Source organism: Balaenoptera borealis (genome assembly GCF_965194805.1).
Source record: "Balaenoptera borealis genome assembly, chromosome: 4".
Lineage (NCBI taxonomy): Eukaryota > Metazoa > Chordata > Mammalia > Artiodactyla > Balaenopteridae > Balaenoptera > Balaenoptera borealis.
In genome coordinates, this window is record NC_138861.1 from 30,971,795 (window position 1) to 30,992,823 (window position 21,029).

Here is a 21,029-nt window from a genome sequence, read left to right on the forward strand (position 1 = left end):
ATCCAGGACCTCAGAAAAAGAATTGAGGCAAAGATCGAGAAGATGCAAGAAATGTTTAACAAAGACTTTGAAGAATTAAAGAACAAACACCTAGAAGAATTAAAGGACAAACAAACAGAGATTAACAATACAATAACTGAAATGAAAAATATACTAGAAGGAATCAATAGCAGAATAACTGAGGCAGAAGAGCAGATAAGTGACCTGGAAGACAGAACGGTGGAATTCACTGCTGTGGAAAAGAATAAAGACAAAAGAATGAAAAGAAATGAAGACAGCCTAAGAGACCTCTGGGACAACATTTAACGCAACAACATTTGCATTATAGGGGTCCCAGAAGGAGAAAAGAGACAGAAAGGACCTGAGAAAATATTTGAAAAGATAATAGTTGAAAACTTCCCTAACGTGGGAAAGGAAATAGCCACCAGTCCAGGAAGCACAGAGAGTCCCAGCAGGATAAACCCAAGGAGAAACACACCGAGATACATAGTAATCAAATTGACAAAAATTAAAGACAAAGAAAAATTATTAAAAGTAACAAGGGGAAAATGACAAATAACATACAAGGGAACTCCCACAAGGTTAACAGCTGATTTCTCAGCAGAAACTCTATAAGCCAGAAGGGAGTGGCACCATATATTTACAGTGATGAAAGGGAAGAACCTACAATGAAGATTACCCTACCCAGCAAGGATCTCATTCAGATGTGATGGAGAAATCAAAAGCTTTACAGACAAGCAAAAGCTGAGATAATTCAGCACCACCAAACCAGCTCAAAAACAAATGCTAAAGGAACTTCTCTCAGTGGGAAACACAAGAGAAAAAAAGGACCTACAAAAACAAACCCAAAACAAATAAGAAAATGGTAATAGGGACATACATATCGATAATTACCTTAAACGTGAATGGATTAAATGCTCCAACCAAAAGACACAGGCTTGCTGAATGGATACAAAAACAAGACCTATATATATGCTATCTACAAGAGACCCACTTCAGACCTAGGGACACATATAGACTGAAAGTGGGGGAACGAAAAAAGATATTCCATGCAAATGGAAATCAGAAGAAAGCTGGAGTAGCAATACTCATATCAGACGAAATAGACTTTAAAATAAAGACTGTAACAAGAGACAACGAAGGACACTACATAATGATCAAGGGATCAATCCAAGAAGAAGATATAACAATTGTAAATATCTATGCACCCAACATAGGAGCACCTCAATACATAAGGCAAATGCTAACAGTTATAAAAGAGGAAATCAAGAACAGACATAGAGAATGGACTTGTGGTTGCCAAGGGGAAGGGGGGTGGGGGAGGGGTGGACTGGGAGTTTGGGGTTAGCAGATGCAAACTATTATATATAGGATGGATAAACAACAAGGTCCTACTGTATAGCACACAGAACTATATTCAACATCCTATGATAAACCATAATGGAAAAGAACATGAAAAAGAATGTATATATATGAATAACTGAATCACTTTGCTGTACAGCAAAAATTAATACAACATTGTAAATCAGCTATACTTCAATAAAAAAATAAATTAAAATAAAATCTATGCCCCCCAAAGGCACTAGGCCCAGACTGTTACATGGGTGAATTTGTCTCAATAAAACCAATTATCTCTATTTTATTTATATTGTTCCTAGATATTAAAAAGGAAAAGGGCCCTAACTCATTCTGCGAGGTGAGCACAAACACATACACACCAAATGCTACAAGCTGGGTTCTATGGGCCAAATCTTTCTTGCCAACTATGTTTAGATAGCATTTTTAATGCTGAATATAAATGTTATGAGACCCAACATCCATTCTCCTATTACCACAGTCCCCTCTTCTCTCTCTGTGAACCTCATCTACTCCACTTGACTCAGCTTTTTAAAACAAATTTGGCTCCTCTAGGCATTTGAGTTTACAGTTCTTACCACACACCAATTTCACTTGTGAATATGAAATTTTAAATTCTACCAAAATCTTAGCAAATCAAATCTATCAGAGCAAAAGAACAAGGCATTATAACTAAATAGAGCTTAGATTATAACTAGCTTATCATTAGAAAATTAATTCACAGTAGTCAGTATATTAATATATTAAAGAACCAAAAAACGGGGGAAAAAAGAAGTGGTATATCAATGAATCATTTAATATAGAGATTCTCAGCCTTTGGGGATCCATGGATGGGCTCTGAAGAGTCCATGACAACTTGCAATTCTAAGCGCAATACTGGTGTATGCGTGGTAAGTTTCACAGACACATTAATTCTCAAAGAAGTCCACAGTTCATGAATCCTTTCATATGTTGCAGCATTATAATAGACTACTCTGCATTAAAATGATATTGCTGAAGCCCACGCTAAAAAAAGGACAGAAGAATATACAATATCAATATTCATACTGATCCATTTTTAAGACAGATTCTTAAATTCGACTTCATTGAAAAGCATGACAGGCATACAATTGTTACTACAAATTGAAGGTTTCTGGTAACCCTGCATCAAGCAAGTCTATCAGTGCCATTTCCAACAGCATTTGCTCATTCTGTGTCTGTGTCACATTTTGGTAATTTATGCAATAATTCAAATTTTTAACTATTATACTTGTTATGGTGATCTGTAATCAGTGATCTTTGATATTATCATTGTAATTGTTTTGTGGCGCCACAAACCCATCCATATAAGATGGCAAACTTAATCCATACGTGTTGTGTGTGTTCTGACTGCTCCACTAACCAAGCATTCCCCCATCTCCCTCCCTCCAGACCTCCCCGTTCCCTGAGACACACAGTATTGAAAGTAGGCCAATTTCGTGTTCAAGTGAAAGGAAGAGTACGCGTCTCTCATTTAAATCAAAAGCTAGACATGATTAAGCTTAGCGAGGAAGGCATGTCAAAACCCAAGATGGGCCAAAAGCTAGGCCTCTTTCACCAGGCAGTTGGCCAAGTTGTGAATGCAAAGGAAAAATTCTTGAAGAAAATAGAAAGTGCTACTCCAGTGAACACATGAATGGTAAGAAAGCAAAACAGCCTTATTGCTGATATGGAGAAGTTCTGGATAGAAGATCAAAACAGCCACAGACTCTCTTAAGCCAAAGCCTATTCCAGAGCAGGGCCCTAACTCTCTTCAATTCTAGGAAGGCTGAGAGAGGTGAGGAAGCTGCAGAAGAAATGTTTGAAGCTAGCAGAGCTTGGTTCATGAGATTTAAGGAAAGAAGCCACCTCCATAACATCAAAGAGCAAAGTGAAGCAGCAAGTGCTGATGTATAATAGAAGTTGCAGCAAGTTATCTAGAAGGTCTAGCTAAGATAATTTAAAAAGGTGGCTACACTAAACAACAGACTTTCAACGTATGAAACAGCCTTCTGTTGGAAGAAGACACCATCTAGGGCTTTCACAGCTAAGGAGAAATGAATGCCTGGCTTCAAAGTTTCACAGGACAAGCTGACTCTCTTGTTAAGGGCTGTTGTACTTGGCTTTAAGTTGCTCATTTACCAGTATGCTGATTTACCATTCTGAAAATCTGAGGACCCTGAAGGGGTCAATCTACTCTGCCTATCTCTATCAGTGGCACAACAAAGCCTAGGTGACAGCACATCTGTTTACAACATGGTTTGCTGAATATTTTAAAACCACTGTTGAGACCTATTGCTCAGAAAAAAAAGATTTCTTTCAAAATATGACTGCTCACTGACAACGCACCTGGTCAACCCAAGAGCTCTGATGGAGATGTACAACAAGATTAATGACGTTTTCATGCCTCCTAACACAACATCCATTCTGAAGCCGTGGATCAAGGAGTAATTTTTACTTTCAAGTGTTATTATTTAAGAAATACACTTTGTAAGGCTATTGCTAGAAATTCCTCTACTGGATCTGGGTAAATTCAACTGAAAACCTTTTGGAAAGGATTCACCATTCTAGATGCCATGAGGAACATTCATGATTCATGGGAAGAGGTCAAAATATCAACATTCACGGGAGTTTGGAAGTTGATTCCAGCCCTCATGGATGACTTGAGGGGTTCAAGACTCCAGTGGAGGAAGAAACAGCAGGTGTGGTGGAAATAGCAAGAGAACCAGAATTAGAAGTGGAGCCTGAAGATGTGACAGAATTGCTTCAATCTCATGATAAAACCTGAACAGATAAGGAGTTGCTTCCTACGGATGAGCAAACAAAGGGGTTTCTTGAGATGGAACCTACTCCTGGTGAAGATGCCGTAGAGACTGCTGAAATGGTAACAAAGAATTTAGGACATCACATAAATTTAGTTGATGAAGCAATGGCAGAGTTTCAGATAACGGACTCCAGTTTTGAAAGAAGTTTTACTGTGGGTAAAATGCTATCAAACAGCCTTGCATGCTACAGGAAAACAGCTCCTAAAAGGAAGAGTCGATCGATGTGGCAAACTTGGCTGCTGTCTCATTTTGAGAAATTCCCACGGCCACCCCAGCCCTCAGTGGTCGCCACCCTGATCAGTCGGCAGCATCAACGTCGAGGCACAGCCCTCCAGCAGCAAAGAAATCAGGACTCGCTGAAGGCTCAGATAATGATTAGCAATTTTTACCAATGAAGTATTTTTTAAATTAAGGTATGTACGTTGTTTTTTAAGACATAATGCTATTGTACACTTAATAGACTACAGTATAGTGTAAACATAACTTTTCTATGCACTGGGAAACGAAAAATTCACGTGACTAGCTTTATCGCAATATTCTCTCTATTGTGGTATCTGGAACCGAACCTGCAACATCTCCGAGGTATGTCTGAACTTACTTCGAAGACGATCCTTCGGATGTTTTTCACATACAGTGTCACGTAATCATCGATGTAGGTAGACAGGTGGCTGGACTGTATATCATACCAATTCAACACCAGCGCTGCTTCATTTTCATTATTTCCACTCCATGTGATGATGGAGGGATGAGATTTCAGTCTCCTGACCTAAAATTGAAGAAAACATAAAATAATTTTCAAATGCTCAACATAAGAAAGCTCAGAGCTGTAATTACTCATAAAATTATAGCCATTGTCTTTCTACACATGTATTTTTACGTGCCAGAAACTCATCAGAAAATGAGCAGTAATGTTACATGTGGGAAGACATTGTAAGAAATCGCTGAGATTCTTTTTATTTAGATTTTATAAACATTGAGAAAATAGGGCTCCTCTTCTCGCCATGTAACTAAAGAAAATACAATCCCTTTCATTAAAAGAGAAAAATCAACCTCATCATTATCTGACTTGCCACAAAAAGGTTCTAAGAAATACAAAAGGTAGGAGACGTTACATTACAGGGGTTAGCTTCTCAAGAGCAAGTTGGAGTTTTCTGTGAAGAAACAAATGAGGCAGAACAAACACTACTGCTGAGAGAGGGACTGAAGTTCCCACACAGTTTACACCAAGATCAGAAAACCACGAGGACAGTTAGAGAGGGTTTTACAAAGCAAGTGAGTACCAGAGACACTCTGAAAGTTAAAGACAAATATATGGAATATTCTAAAGGAGAAAAGATTAGGACATCAAGAGGCTGTCCCCTGAAATAACTATCAATGTCCTGTCTTAAGAAATCAACTGGACTTCCCTGGTGGTGCAGTGGTTAAGAATCCGCCTGCCAATGCAGGGGACACGAGTTCAAGCCCTGGTCCGGGAAGATCCCACATGCCGCAGAGCAACTAGGCCCGTGAGCCACAACTACTGAGCCTGCGCTCTAGAGCCCGCGAGCCACAACTACAAGTAGTAAGTCACTGAATATATCTAAACATAGAAGAAAAAATTAGGGAATCTGAAAATCCTGCCTGCCTTAAGAGTTGAGGTCTGCGTGAACCGGGCTCACTGCCAGCCCTACATAAAGGTGAAAGGACCCAGTTCTTCCGACACACTGGAAGATGTAGCCCAGCAGAAGAAGGCAATTAAACCTCTTTGCCAACAACAGAGTGAGTCAATGGTCAAGAGAAATTCTTTTCCAACATGTTTTAGCAATATAACCTCATTGGTATTTATAGCTTCTCTTGCACTGTAATGGATGATTACGTGATGGATCCCAGCTGATGTTCTCTCTGCGGTCTCCATTCAATATGCTAAGTAACCCATACATGAAATAGAGATGCAGTAAGGATATCTTAAAGAGATATATCTCATTTAAAAAATTAAAGTCTTGTGTTTTTTTCTTAACCAGTCTTATAAACAGTATTTCCTTATTTGCCTCTGTATATGCCCACGTAAGTGAGGGCTGTGACCAACTGTGACAGGCATGTTTATGGTACTGATGAAAACACAGAAGAGACAAAAAGCTTCAGTGACTGTGTGCTACACACACCCTTCAAACTGACCTAGAATTTTCTGGTGAGCTTTACTTTAAAATTTTAATAAACTCTGCATTTAAAAGTTCTCCTCTTTAAAATATATAAAAGAGTTGAAAACACACAGATATCATATTTTACTTGTGTGAAAGAAAATTAAAAATAAAACTGAAATGTTTACAACCTACATAACTATAATTAATATTTTAAAAGTTATTCATTCGTCCATCCATCTATACATCTGATGAATAATACAGCCAGATCATGGGGATATACAGGGAGGAACATGCCCTAGGCCTCAGGGATATTATAATTTTGATGCAGTGACAAAACATTGAACAAGTAATTTCAAGTGTAATGTATGTCACAAAGGGAAAATGACCTAATCTAGACTTGCAGACATAGAAAGCTTTTTCCCAGAGAGTCATGCCCAAGGTAAGACGGGCCAGAAAAAAATGAGCGAGGTGGTCCACAGGAGAGGGTAATAGAGAAGGCGTTCCAGGGCAGAGAGTGTACAGGGAAAATGGTGCTTGATGAGGCTGGAGAGGCAGGCTGAGACAGGATAGTGCATGGTGAGGATCTTTAATTTTATCTGGAGGGCTCTGAGCAAGGGATGATTCAATGTTCACTTTCCAAACTTACGAAAACTACAGAAAACAAATTATGACATGTTGAATTATTATAAGGCAATCACAGTTATAACACAATCCAGACTACGAAAGAAAACTTTACCAACCACCCCAGAAGCCCTCATGTACCCCTTCCTAATCGTAGCCCCTCCTTCCTTCCAAAAGTAACCACTATCTTGAATGTTATAATAATCTTTTTTTTCATTTCCTTTGGGTTTTCACACAAAAATACATTCACAGACACTCTAATGACAAACTCGTGGATTTTAACATACTTGATGGATTTCGATCCACTGACATTCTTATCCTTATTGAATTTCAAGTTGTCCCACTTTTGGTTGGTCAGAGTCTCATCAAAGTTCTTTTAACATATCTTTGATAGCTTCCTTGTTATTGGTATGCCAAAATATTTCAGGATCATCTAGTATATTTCCTGTCCCAGACTTGGTATCACCCATTTTTCTCTAAGAACCCTTCTCTTAGTGGGAAAGATTATTTCAATATAAGAATGCTCAGTATGACTAGGTTGTTGACTGTTTCTAGGTCTTTTCAGTGGACAGAGCTAGGATATAATCACTTCTTCGCATTCATAGATCTATAAATATAAAAGTGTTTATATGTGGAATGTAAAAGAAATCAAGGAGTCAAGAATCACTTAAAATTTTTGACCTGAGAAATTCAAAGACTGGCATCGCCATTTATTGAGGTGGGGAAAACTGCAAGAAAAGCAAGTCTGGGGAAGGTAATATAAGTTTGGTTTGGACATGTTACATTTGAGATTCCTATTAGACCTCCAAGTAGAGGCACCAAGTAGGCAGCCGGATAATAAGAACCAGGAGTTCAGCAGGTAAGTCAGGGCCAGGAATAAATCTGACAGTCATCAGCCAATAGGTAGAATTAAAGTCATGAGACTGGGTGGAATCGCCTAGGTAGTCAATTACCTGACTGATTTTTTTCATGGGATTTAGTAAAGAGAACAACAAAAAGAAATAAGGAGAAGAAATTAAACACAACACTGTAAATCAACTATATTTCAATAAAATTTTTTAAAAAAAGAAGAGACAAGGAGAGGTTTAACAAAAGGCAGAACTAAAACTTAAGCCTTTACTTCTACTTGAAATGGTAATAACATACCTGGTAAGCAACTTCTGCTCTCACTGAATCCATGAAATCCTGATCAGTTGGGTAAAGCGCACAGGCAAACATAAAATCCTGCCATACCTATCAAATCAAATAAAAGGCAATATAGCACTTCCACGGATTTTACTGCACAGAAAGAAATTCTTCAGTCTCAACTTTGGGCATTATCTTTCATGCAAATGAAAAATCAACTTAGCCCGATGAGTGTGATCATTTGAGCATCACAAAGCATGAGGCACTGGGAAAGGCACTCACAGACTCTCTGGAACTGTAGGGAAACCTGAGAAGAGAAAATGTTAGGTAGGCAGAAAAGAAAAAGAAGAAAGGGGAATTCAAATAATGAAACAGTGCTTGTGCTGAGGGGAATATGAAATTCAGTAAGAAGCTTTCTCCCAACCCCTCCTCACTCCTGATTCACTCTGATTTTCACCAGGAATTTGGTACTGAGTGATGGCCCAGACTGTTAAGAAACATATTTTGTTTATAAAGGAATTAACTTCATGGTCAAAAGGATTACTACATGCACAGTTTAGCAATGAAACCACTTAAGTGCATTGCAAGGGAGGCCATTATGATGCAGTAGTTTAGAGCACAGAGCCTAAATCTGTTGGCCTGACTCAGAACTTCAGTTCCACCATATACCCACTGTGTGAGTTTGGGCTAGTTAACCTCTCCACATGTCAGTTTCCCTACCTGTAAAATGGGGATAGAGAACAACAGTAACTACCTCATAGAGTGGGCATGAAGCTAAAATAAAATAATAGCTGCAGAGCACTGAGGACAATGCCTGGAATATTACAGAACATTGTCACATCATCATGACCATCAGCACTGTCAATATTATTAAAATTACTACTCTGCTATGAAGTGCTTTATATTTTAGAACTGTAATACTAGAACTAAAAGACTATATTTCCTTTGCTTAACCCTCACCAATGCAAATTATGTTCAGAGTACTTAATGACCATATTAAGCACAGCCTTTAAAATTTAATTTTATCATTTTTCTTCTCTCTAGGTCTTGTTAGATCTCCTTAAAGTTAAAACTTTTTAACATTTTATTTTCTTTTTTATGCTTACCCTCCTATCACAAAGATAATTACAAAGAAAATATAGATATATGCTTAGATATAACCAATATGCAGAATGTCTATCATTTAAAATAATTATGATATCACTATCAACTATGGCTCAGGGTTTGCAAGATGCCATTTATTCCTTTGCAGAAAAGTGGAACATCATTCCTGGCTCTGAGAAAAGAAGGAATGGGCTATGATATCACTTATATGTGGAATCTAAAATATGACACAAATGCATTTATTTATGAGACAGAAACACAGACATAGAAAACAAATTTATGATTATCAAAGGGGAAGGAGCTGGGGAAGGATAAATTAGGAGTTTGGGATTAGCAGATACAAACTACTATATATAAAATAGATAAACAACAAGGTCCTACTGTATAGCACAGGGAACTATATTCAATATCCTGTAATAAACCATAATGGAAAAGAATATGCATATATAGGTATAACTGAATCACTTCGCTGTACATCTGAAACTAGCATAACACTGTAAATCAACTTCAACGAAACACTTCAACAAAAAAAAAAGACAAAGGAATAGGCAATATCATCCACTCAGAACACTGGAGGTCAACAGTAACAGATCAACAAAGAAAAGGATGAGAGCTGTCAACTACTCACCATTATTCCTAGTTCATCACAGAGTTCATAGAATGCATCCTGCTCATAAATTCCTCCTCCCCAGACCCGGAGAACATTCATGTTAGCGTCCACAACAGACTGCAAAAGGAGGCGTAATCTACAGAAGAAGTTTTAAAAACAAATGCCAATTTGAAACCTTGGGGATGTTTAAAAAAAAAAAAAAGATAAAAAAAACACATTGTGGTTGATAAACACATTTCAAATAGCTGTTAGAAGGACACATTTTAAAATTATGATGGTTTGGATACAATGCTAAGTGAAGAAAGTGAGACAAAATTCTATATACACATTAACTGTAACCACATTAAATAAACAAACCTATAGAAAAATTACGGGTGAAATCTTTTCTCTGCCTTCTAAATTTCAGTCATGTTATTACACTATTTTTAAAACTAACTTTTTGTTTTCTTTTTGTTTTTTGCATATTTTTTAAAATATCTTTACTGGAATATAATTGCTTCACAATGTTGTGTTAGTTTCTGTTGTACAACAAAGTGAACCAGCTATAAGTATACATATATCCCCGTATCCCCTCCCTCTTAAGCCTCCCTCCCATCCTCCCTATCCCACCCCTCTAGGTCATCACAAAGCACTGAGCTGATTTCCCGGTGCTATGCAGCTGCTTCCCACTAGCTATTTTACATTTGGTAGTGTATATATGTCAATGCTACTCTCCCACTTCGTCCCAGCTTCCCCTTCGCCCCCTGTGTCCTCAAGTCAGTTCTCTACGTCTGCATCTTTATTCCTGCCCTGCCACTAGGTTCATCAGTACCGTTTCTTTAGATTCCATATATGTGCATTAGCATACAGTATTTGTTTTTCTCTTTCTGACTTACTTCACTGTATGACAGACTCTAGGTCCATCCACCTCGTTACAAATAAATTTCGTTCCATTTTATGGCTGAGTAATATTCCATTGTATATATGTGCCACATCTTCTTTATCCATTCATCTGTCGATGGACACTTAGGTTGCTTCCATGTCCTGGCTATTGTAAATAGAGCTGCAATGAATATTGTGGTACATGACTCTTTTTGAATTATGGTTTTCTCAGGGTATGTGCTCAGTAGTGGGATTGCTGGGCCATATGGTAGTTCTATTTTTAGTTTTTTAAGGAACCTCCATACTGTTTTCCATAGTGGCTGTAACAATTTACATTCCCACCAACAATGCAAGAGGGTTCCCTTTTCTCCACACCATCTCCAGCATTTATTGTTTCTAGATATTTTGATGATGGCCATTCTGACTGGTGTGAGGTGATACCTCATTGTAGTTTTGATTTGCATTTCTCTAATGATCAGTGATGTTCAGCATCCTTCCATGTGTTTGTTGGCAATCTGTATGTCTTCTTTGGAGAAATGTCTATTTAGGTCTTCTACCCATTTTTGGATTGGGTTGTTTGCTGTTTTGATGTTGAGCTGCTTGTAAATTTTGGAGATTAATCTTTGTCAGTTGCTTCATTTGAAAATATTTTCTCCCATTCTGAGGGTTGTCTTTTCGTGTTGTTTATGGTTTCCTTCGTTGTGCAAAAGCTTTTAAGTTTCATTAGGTCCCATTTGTTTATTTTTGTTTTTATTTCCATTTCTCTAGGAGGTGGGTCAAAAAGGATCTTGCTGTGATTTATGTCATAGAGTGTTCTGCCTATGTTTTTCTCTAAGGGTTTTACAGTGTTTGACCTTACGTTTAGGTCTTTAATCCATTTTCAGTTTATTTTTGTGTATGGTGTTAGGGAGTGTTCTAATTTCATTTTTTACATGTCCAGTTTTCCCAGCACCACTTATTGAAGAGACTGTCTTTTCTCCATTGTATATTCTTGCCTCCTTTGTCAAAGATAAGGTGACCATATGTGCGTGGGTTTATCTCTGGGCTTTCTATCCATTTCCATTGATCTATATTTCTGTTTTTGTGCCAGTACCATACTGTCTTGATTACTGTAGCTTTGTAGTATAGTCTGAAGTCAGGGAGCCTGATTCCTCCAGCTCCGTTTTTCTTTCTCAAGATTGCTTTGGCTATTCGGGGTCTTTTGCATTTCCATACAAATTGTAAAATTTTTTGTCCTAGTTCTGTGAAAAATACCATTGGTAATTTGATAGGGATTGCACTGAATATAACTACCATATGACCCAGCAATCCCACTACTGGGCATATATCCTGAGAAAACCATAATTCAAAAAGATACATGTACCACAATGTTCACTGCAGCACTATTTACAATTGCCAGGACATGGAAGCAACCTAAATGCCCATCAACAGATGAATGGATAAAGAAGATGTGGCACATATGTACAATGGAATGTTATTTTCTGCCCCTATTGAGATGATCATATGGTTTTTATCCTTCAGTTTGTTAATATGGTGTATCACATTGACTGATTTGCATATGTCGAAGAATCCTTGCATTCCTGGGATAAACCCCACTTGATCATGGTGTATGATCCTTTTAATGTGTTGTTGGATTCTGTTTGCTAGTATTTTGTTGAGGATTTTTGCATCTATGTTCATCAGTGATATTGGCCTGTAGTTTTCTTTCATTGTGACATCTTTCTCTGGTTTTGGTATCAGGGGGATGGTGGCCTCATAGAATGAGTTTGGGAGTGTTCCTCCCTCTGCTATATTTTGGAAGAGTTTGAGGATAGGTGTTAGCTCTTCTCTAAATGTTTGACAGAATTTGCCTGTGAAGCCATCTAGCCCTGGGCTTCTGTTTGTTGGAAGATTGTTAATCACAGTTTCAATTTCATTACTTGTGATTGGTCTGTTCATGTTTTCTATTTCTTCCTGTTTCAGTCTTGGAAGGTTGTCCTTTTCTAAGAATTTGTCCATTTAATCCAGGTTGTCCATTTTATTGGCATAGAGTTGCTTGTAGTAGTCTTTTATGACACTTTGTATTTCTGCAGTGTCAGTTGTTACTTCTCCTTTTTCATTTCTAAGTCTGTTGATTTGAGCCCTCTCCCTTTTTTTCCTGATGAGTCTGGCTAATGGTTTATCAATTTTGTTTATCTTCTCAAAGAACCCGCTTTTAGTTTTACTGATCTTTGCTATTGTTTCCTTCATTTCTTTTTCCTTTATTTCTGATCTGATCTTTATGATTTCTTTCCTTCTGCTAACTTTGGGGTTTTTTTGTTCTTCTCTAATTGCTTTAGGTGTAAGGTTAGGTTGCTTATTTGAGATTTTTCTTATTTCTTGAGGTAGGATTGTATTGCTATAAACTTCCTTCTTAGAACTGCTTTTGCTGCATCCCATAGGTTTTGGGTCATCGTGTTTTCATTATCATTTGTTTCTAGGTACTTTTGATTTCCTCTTTGATTTCTTTAGTGATCTCTTGGTTATTTAGTAGCATATTGTTTAGCCTCCATGCGTTTGTATATTTTATAGTTCTTCTCCTGTCGTTGATATCTAGTCTCATAATGTTGTGGTCAGAAAAGATGCTTGATATGATTTCAATTTTCTTAAATTTACCGAGGCTTGATTTGTGACCCAAAATGTGATCTATCCTGCAGAATGTTCCGTGTGCACTTGAGAAGAAAGTGTATTCTGTTGTTTTTGGATGGAATGTCCTATAAATAGCAATTAAGTCCATCTGGTCTAATGTCTTATTTAAAGCTTGTGTTTCCTTGTTTATTTTCATTTTGGATGATCTGTCCATTGGTGTAAGTGGGTGTTAAAGTCACCCTACTATTACTGTGTTATTGTTGATTTCCCCTTTTATGGCTGTTAGCATTTGCCTTATGTATTGAGGTACTCCTATGTTGGATGCATAGATATTTACATTTGTTATATCTTCTTCTTGGATTGATCCCTTGATCATATAGTGTCCTTCCTTGTCTCTTATAATAGTCTTTATTTTAAAGTCTATTTTGTCTGGTATGAGTATTGCTACTCCAGCTTTCTTTTAATTTCCATTTGCATGTAATGTCTTTTTCCATCCCCTCACTTTCAGTCTGTATGTGTCCCTAGGTCTGAAGTGGGTCCCTAGTAGACAGCATATATACGGATCTTGTTTTCGTATCCATTCAGCCAGTCTGTGTCTTTTCGTTGGGGCGTTTAATCCATTTACATTTAAGGTAATTATTGATATGTATATTCCTATTACCATTTTCTTAATTGTTTTGGGTTTGTTTTTGTAGGTCTTTTCCTTCTCTTGTGTTTCCTGCCTAGAGAAGTTCCTTTAGCATTTGTTGTAAAGCTGGATGGTGGTGCTGAATTCTCTTCACTTTTGCTTGTCTGTAAAGCTTTTGATTTCTCCATCGAATCTGAATGAGATCCTTGCTGGGTAGAGTAATCTTGGTTGTAGGTTTTTCCCTTTCATCACTTTAAATATATCTTGCCACTCCCTTCTGGCCTGTAGAGTTTCTGCTGAAAGATCAGCTGTTAACCTTATGGGGATTCCCTTGTATATTATTTGTTGCTTTTCCCTTGCTGATTTTAATATTTTTTCTTTGTGTTTAATTGTTGTTAGTTTGATTCATATGTGTCTCAGCGTGTTTCTCCTTGGGTTTATCCTGTATGGGACTTTCTGCATTTCCTGGACTTGACTATTTCCTTTCCCATGTTGAGGAAGTTTTTAACTATAATTTCTTCAAATATTTTCTCGGACCCTTTCTTTTTTCTTCTTCCTGGACCCCTATAATGCGAATGTTGGTGCGTTTAATGTTGTCCCAGAGGTCTCTGAGACTGTCCTCCATTCTTTTCATTCTTTTTTCTTTATTCTGCTCTGTGGCAGTTATTTCCACCATTCTATCTTCCAGCTCACTTATCCATTCTTTTGCCTCAGTTATTCTGCTATTGATTCCTTCTAGAGTATTTTTAATTTCAGTTATTGTGTTGTTCATTACTGTTTGTTTGCTCTTTAGGTCCTTGTTAAATGTTCCTTGTATTTTGTCTATTATATTTCCAAGATTTTGAATCATCTTTACTATCATTACTCTGAATTCTTTTTCAGGTAGTTTGCCTATTTCCTCTTCATTTATTTGGTCTTGTGGGTTTTTATCTTGCTCCTTTGCCTGTAAGATATTTCTCTGTCTTCTCATTTTGTCTAATTTACAGTATTTGAGGTCTCCTTTCCCTAGGCTGCAGGGTCGTAGTTCCTCTTGCTTCTGTTCTCTGCCCCCAGTGGTGGGGTTGGTCCAATGTCTTGTGTAGGCCTCCTGATGGGAGGGACTGGTGCCTGCGTTCTGGTGGGTGGAGCTGAGTCTTTTCCCTCTGATGAGCAGGGCTGTGTCAGGTGGTAGGTTTTGGGGTGTCTGTGAGGTTAATATGACTTTAGGTAGTCTGTGTGCTGATGGGTGGGTTTGTGTTCCTGTCTTGTTTGTTGTTTGGTGTGAGATGTCCAGCACTGGGACCTGCTGGCAGTTGGGTGAAGCCGGGTCTTGGATTCAAATAGAGGCCTCTGTGAGAGCTCTCTAAGATTAATCTTCCCTGGGGCTGGGAATTCTCTACTGGTCCAGCATCCTGGACTCAGTGCTCCCACTCCAGAGCCTCAGGCCCGACTTCTGGTCGAGGGACCAACATCCCACAAGTTGCTTGTCTCGGCAATAAAGGGGTTTTAAAAAAAAGAAAAAAATGTCTAACAAAACCCCCAGACAAATGGTAAAAAGTAAACTCAAACAAACAGAAACAAGGAAACATGCACACACACAAAAGAAACAAAAACAGAACCAAGTAAAGCAAATAGCAAGAGAACAACCAGACAAACAAAAGAACCCAAGAACAAAATCAAGCAGTTAAGAAGAAAGCCGACAAAAACCCAAAACCAAAAAACAAAACCAAAGCAGAGTGCCAACCGAAGAATGAAGCAAGGAAACAAAACAAACTGAAAAAAACGATATTTTAAAAAAGAAAAAAAAGAGAAAGAGAAAGGGGAAAGAAGACAGAACAGAAAAGCAACATAGAAACAGAAATCTAAAAAAGTAATAATAAAATAGAAAATATATTAAAGAAAAAGACAAACAAACCCCAGAGAAATGTTTAAAGCAAAACCAAACAAACAAAAACAGAAACAAGGAAATATACACACACGTAAAAGAAACAAAAACAGAGACAAATAAAACAAAAAGCAAGAGAACAACCAGACAAACAGAACTCAAAAATGAAATCAAACAATTAGGATTAATACTAACAAAAACACATAACCTAAAAACAAAACCAAAGCAGTGTGCCCACTGAAGAATAAAGCAAGGAAACAGAAGAAACTGATAAAAATTATTTTAAAAATAATAATAATAAAATAAAAAGGGAAAAAACACAGAACAGAAAAGCAAAATAGAAATGGAAATATAAAAAAAAAAATAAAGAAAAAGAGGAAGAAAAAAATAAGGGAAAAGAACACAGAACAACAGAAAAGCAAAGTAAAAATGGAAATATATAAAAATATAAATATATATTATAAAACACAGAGATCCCAAAAGACTAAATAAAAAAAAAAAAACTAAAACAAGAACAAACACAAAAAGAAAGAAAAAGAAACCAAAGGAAAATAATAGAAGCCAGAACCAACAACAGAATGAATCAAAACATAATAAAATTAATAGTAATAATTATGTTTCCCTGGGGTCTCCGCTGTGAGGGTCCTTGCACACGCCGTGAGCCACAGCCCTCCTCCGCCTCCCCAGGAGCCCCTCCTCTGCCTCTGGGATGGTCTCTGGACCTGCTGTGGGCCCTGTGGGGACCCCTCCGACTCTGATGTGGCCCAGTTCCTGCGTGTGCTGCCCCCAAAGTCCACAGCGGCCAGAGCTGGACCGTTTTCATTTGTGGGAACACTCATTGTCTACTCAGATGTTCCATAGACGCAGGGTCTTCCTAGCTGATCGTGGGGATTTAATCTGCAGCTTGTGCTGCCAGTGGAAAGATTTTCCATCCTCTTCCTTAGTCACCCCGTCCCTGGGGTACAGCTTTGGTTTTATCCCCACCTCTGCATGTGGTCTGCCCGCAGGAGTCTGGTCCTGAGGCTGCCTTGGAGCTCTTGGGCCCTGTGAGGACCGGGCGCAGAGGTGGTATGACTGCTTGGATCACGGGAGCCCCAGTGGCACCAAATGCACAGGCAGGCCGGGGGCCATGGGTGCAAGAGATATGGCCCTAGTGAGGGCCTTTTCCAGCGCCCAGCGTAAGGCACGTGAGGGCCAGCCCTGGCTGGGGTTTTTCTGGCACCCGGCAGCAGGCATGTTAGGGCCAGCCCTGAGAGGGTGGTGGTGGTTTTTTTTAATTGCCCCGCAGCCGGCATGTGAGGGCCAGCTCTGAGGGAGCTTTTTTATGTCTCAGCAGCCAGCGCACAAGACCCAGCCCTGAGCAGGCTTCTTTTATTGTCGTTGGCAGGCGGCAACATGTGGGGAGAGAGAGGTTACAATAGTGGCTTCCCCCCCAGCGTGGGACTCAGCAGTAGCGCCCTGCTTCCAAGGCAGTCCAGACTTCCTCCACAGGCATTCCCTGCTGCGGATTTCTTCCCTCCCATCCCCTCAGTCCATCTCCCCAAAACCAACAGCAGTTCTCACTCTGGGCCTCTTTTCCAATCCCCACACACCAGCTCCCAGCCCCCTTGCACACCTGTGAACACACATCCCAGTCTCGGGCACATAGGGCAGAGGTACGGACCATCTGTGTAGTTCTCACTCTGTTCCGTCTGCCACAGATCAGCAGCTTCAAGCTCTTCCAACAGCCTCAAATGCTTCCATTCTGTCCCAGTGGATTTTCCCATCGGAGAGGAGGTATCCCCGTTAGAGAGGGGGTTTCCCCGCATTTGGGAATCTCTCCTCTGCTTCAGCTCCCCTCTCCCCGGGGTGCAGGTCCCATCCCGCTTCCTCTCCTCCTCCTTCTCTCTTCCTTTTTTCCGTCCTACCCAGTTATGCAGGGATCTTTATAGTCCTTTCCATTGTCCAAGGTCTTCTGCTAGTTTTCAACTGGTGTTCAGTGAGAATTGTTGCATCTATAGATGTATTCCTGATGCATCCGTGGAGAGAGATGAACTCCACGCCTACCTAATCCTCCGCCATCTTGAATCCTCCTAAATTTTTGTCTTAAAGTTACTCCTGTAGAAAAATACTGTAAACCTTGGAAAGTATGTGCTTATTTTATATAACCATTTCAAACTATAAGATAAAAATCAAATTTTACATATTAGTATCTAGCTCTCTCTCATCCCTTTTTACAATTCCTCCAGTCCAGTACTCCTTTATCTAGTAAACTTCCTTTCTGCTTTTCCAATTTCTATTCACATAACCCTCAGGTAAGTATAGAAATTTGCAGCCACCTTGAGAGCAGGTACCCTCCATTTCCAGAACAGCATTCAGAAAGGAAGGAAAAAGGCCAATAACAGGATGATCACACACCCAGAGCACTGTGCTCCCAGCAAAGGCACCTACGGGCAGGTTTACTAATCGACCCGACTGTGCTGTACAGCCACTGCCAACCTGCCAGGAGTGGAAAGGAGCATTTGAAAAGGAAAAGAGTCAGCAAATTATCTGTGTTGTGTCTGAAGAATGATTTCATTTTCATATGAAATTTAAAACATTATACACATTTTGAAGTAAAAGGATATTACTACAACTTTTGGCAAAATTAGAGTTTACTTAACAACTACATCTACATTCTAAACATAATATACGTCAATGCATGTTTGTACATTTAAATAAGGTAAATGTGTTTATTTTCACTTCACAAAGCTTATTTTCACTATTACAAAGATAGTAGTTTATAAACCTAGTCAGGAAATACTTTCTTGTTAAGTTCTATTCTCAAAGCTTCAGAAAAACACTTTGAATTTTAAAATTTCTTTAGTTCTCTTTATTAAGGTAAAATTGAAAGAATGTGCAAATACCTTAGCATGAAAAGGTAAATATGGGTTCCCATTTTTTTTAAGTGTGCAAAAAAAAAAAAGGTATTCTTCAAAAAAAAAAGAAAAGAAAAAAAAATCCAAATTTAATCATATTTTTTCCCCCAAAGGGGCTAACTATCCAAAATGTGCATAAGTCATTATCTTGTTCCTCTAGAAACAATTTATAAAAGTTGGATGATTTCAGCATTTTAGTTTAGCTGTAAGACTACCTATAGCTCATGAGAATTAAATAAATGATTTTAAAATCCTTTCCAAAGTTTCCATCATCCTAGAATTATATATTACCTCTTGGTTCCTTCCACTGGAACTAAAAAAAGTTAAAATGAGTAGCTCTTAAGCTCTGTGGGACTGATAATATGAAGAGGAACAAGAAATAAAAGATAACTCACAAGGCAGAGGTTACTCGATCCTGGAATGAATCTGCGGGGATCCAATTCGAGCCTTTCAGAAATATGGGAAGTCCATTAATTTTGAAGTAGAAACTCAGACCATGAGACCCTTTTATCGGCTCTTCTATAAGTTCCACTGTCCTAAAGTAAACCTATTATTAACAGAATTAAATAATGAATATGAAATTTAAAACATAAGCATACGACAAAACCAAACTGTGTTGTTTACTATAGCCTGAAAAAAATAAACAAGAGATTTTTTTTAAAGTAAACTTCTGAGCAGTTTACATGAACATAAATTAGTGTTAACTTTCTATCTGCTATGAAGCACTTAATGTGGAAGTGCACATTTTAGAAAAAATATATGTAAATAAATTATTGCCAGGTCCTGTTATTTCTCTTCGAAAAGGAAAACACAGAAACCATTAAAGAGTGAAATATACTGTAGTCTTCCCCATGATGTAGGCATTTGCAATTATGTCAAAAGAAATATATTTGAGATAACACTTCAAAATTAAAACAAAAACTGATAGTATTTCACAAAAGTGGGGAAAATATGTCACCAGTTAAACTGATGCATCTTTGAATCATTTCAGTGTTATTAAAATGTGCCAAAACATGCATCTTAGAATCAAAGAAATACAGTACAAGGTATTTCATAATCTAACAACTTTCCAATTTTAATAGCACATTATTATAAAGTCATTTTGTTTAATGGGCAATTTAATCCTAGCTAATTATCACACCAAACTCAATGTCTGAGACAGTGCTGGTATGGAGACTGGAGATGTAAGTGGTGCTCCAACTGGAAGAAAAGATGGAAGCACACAGTCCAGTGTTATCATTGCTACGTGAGAAGAAGCTGAGACCTTTGTCCCTGTGACAGTCCAGCCAGGTTTCCCTACAGTTAAGAAGTGAGCAGCAAGACCCTAGATAGAAAAGATTGACATTCTATCCAAATCTTCATTCTTTCCAGCCATAAACTGGATCAAATACTGAGGGACACAGTTCTATACCAACAAAGCCCTGTCTTGAAACCAAGATTATGCATTTCTTCTCTAGTTAAAAATAATTAATAAATCAACTTATTTCATGTAATAAAAGTGCCCACCATTCTTCCACTTTCTGACCCTTGCCCTAATTAATATGATATGACAAAAGATATCAGAGTTAACTTTATGAGAAGACAGGGAACAAGGCCTGGATGAGGAGGATCTTGACATGGAATTACCACACCTGCTTTAGGATGCAAAAATGTAAAAAAATAATGGTTACTTTGAGATGTAACTTTTAAAACATCTTGACGGTAGATTCAAACATCTAGAACAGCAGTTCTTTAAGTGTGGCCAGGGGACCATATGAGATCCCTGGGAACCTTTCAAGGGGGTTCCTGAGTTCAAAACTATTTTTCACAGTAAAGCTAAAACAACATTTGCCTTTTTCAATCTTACTCTCTTTTGAGTGTACAGTGGAATTTTCCAGAAGCTACGTGATGTGTAATGACATGGTCATTCTGACAGCTAATGGAATGTGTGCTTGTGTATTCTGGTGTGTTCTACTTCTCTAGCAGAGGTTGAGGGTATGAAGAGGTACATTTCCAGAGATTAACTCAATTTGTTCTCAGTACTACTGTGCTCTTACTAGCTGCTGCTGGTTATTCCTGCTATAATCTCTGTAGCCACATCACTGTTCGATAAATTCTTATTTTGAATCTCAAAGTTTTCCTTGCAACTTACACAGAAACACAAAAGGACTAGGTACATTTTGTTAACTTGTTTCATGTAATATTCTTAAGTTTTCAAATAAAAACAAATTTTAATTTTAATTGAGACTCATTTAAACAATATTTTATCTCATTCTAAAAGAAAACTTTCTTATAATATACTTTTTCCTAATTTTTGTCTTAAATTGTTGTCTTAAAATGGGATTAGAAGACTAACATTCTCACCTACAACCACACTGTCTACATTTAAAAGTGCTGAAAAAAATGAAACTGACATATCAGAGAGTCTTCTGACT

The 21,029-nt window shown here is 38.0% G+C and overlaps 1 protein-coding gene across 6 annotated transcripts in view; it reads right to left on the reverse strand.

The window, feature by feature from the left end:
- MANBA (mannosidase beta) overlaps positions 1–21,029 on the reverse strand; it is a 119,481-nt gene that overhangs the window by 47,040 nt on the left and 51,412 nt on the right. For all 6 annotated transcript variants that reach the window (XM_082390988.1, XM_082390984.1, XM_082390983.1 and 3 more), the window contains exons 8-11: positions 19,011–19,162; positions 9,777–9,894; positions 8,066–8,152; positions 4,777–4,944 (exon numbers count right to left, since the gene is read on the reverse strand). In XM_082390988.1, coding sequence (XP_082247114.1) covers positions 4,777–4,944; positions 8,066–8,152; positions 9,777–9,894; positions 19,011–19,162 — 525 coding nt within the window. The remainder of the gene's footprint in view (positions 1–4,776; positions 4,945–8,065; positions 8,153–9,776; positions 9,895–19,010; positions 19,163–21,029) is intronic.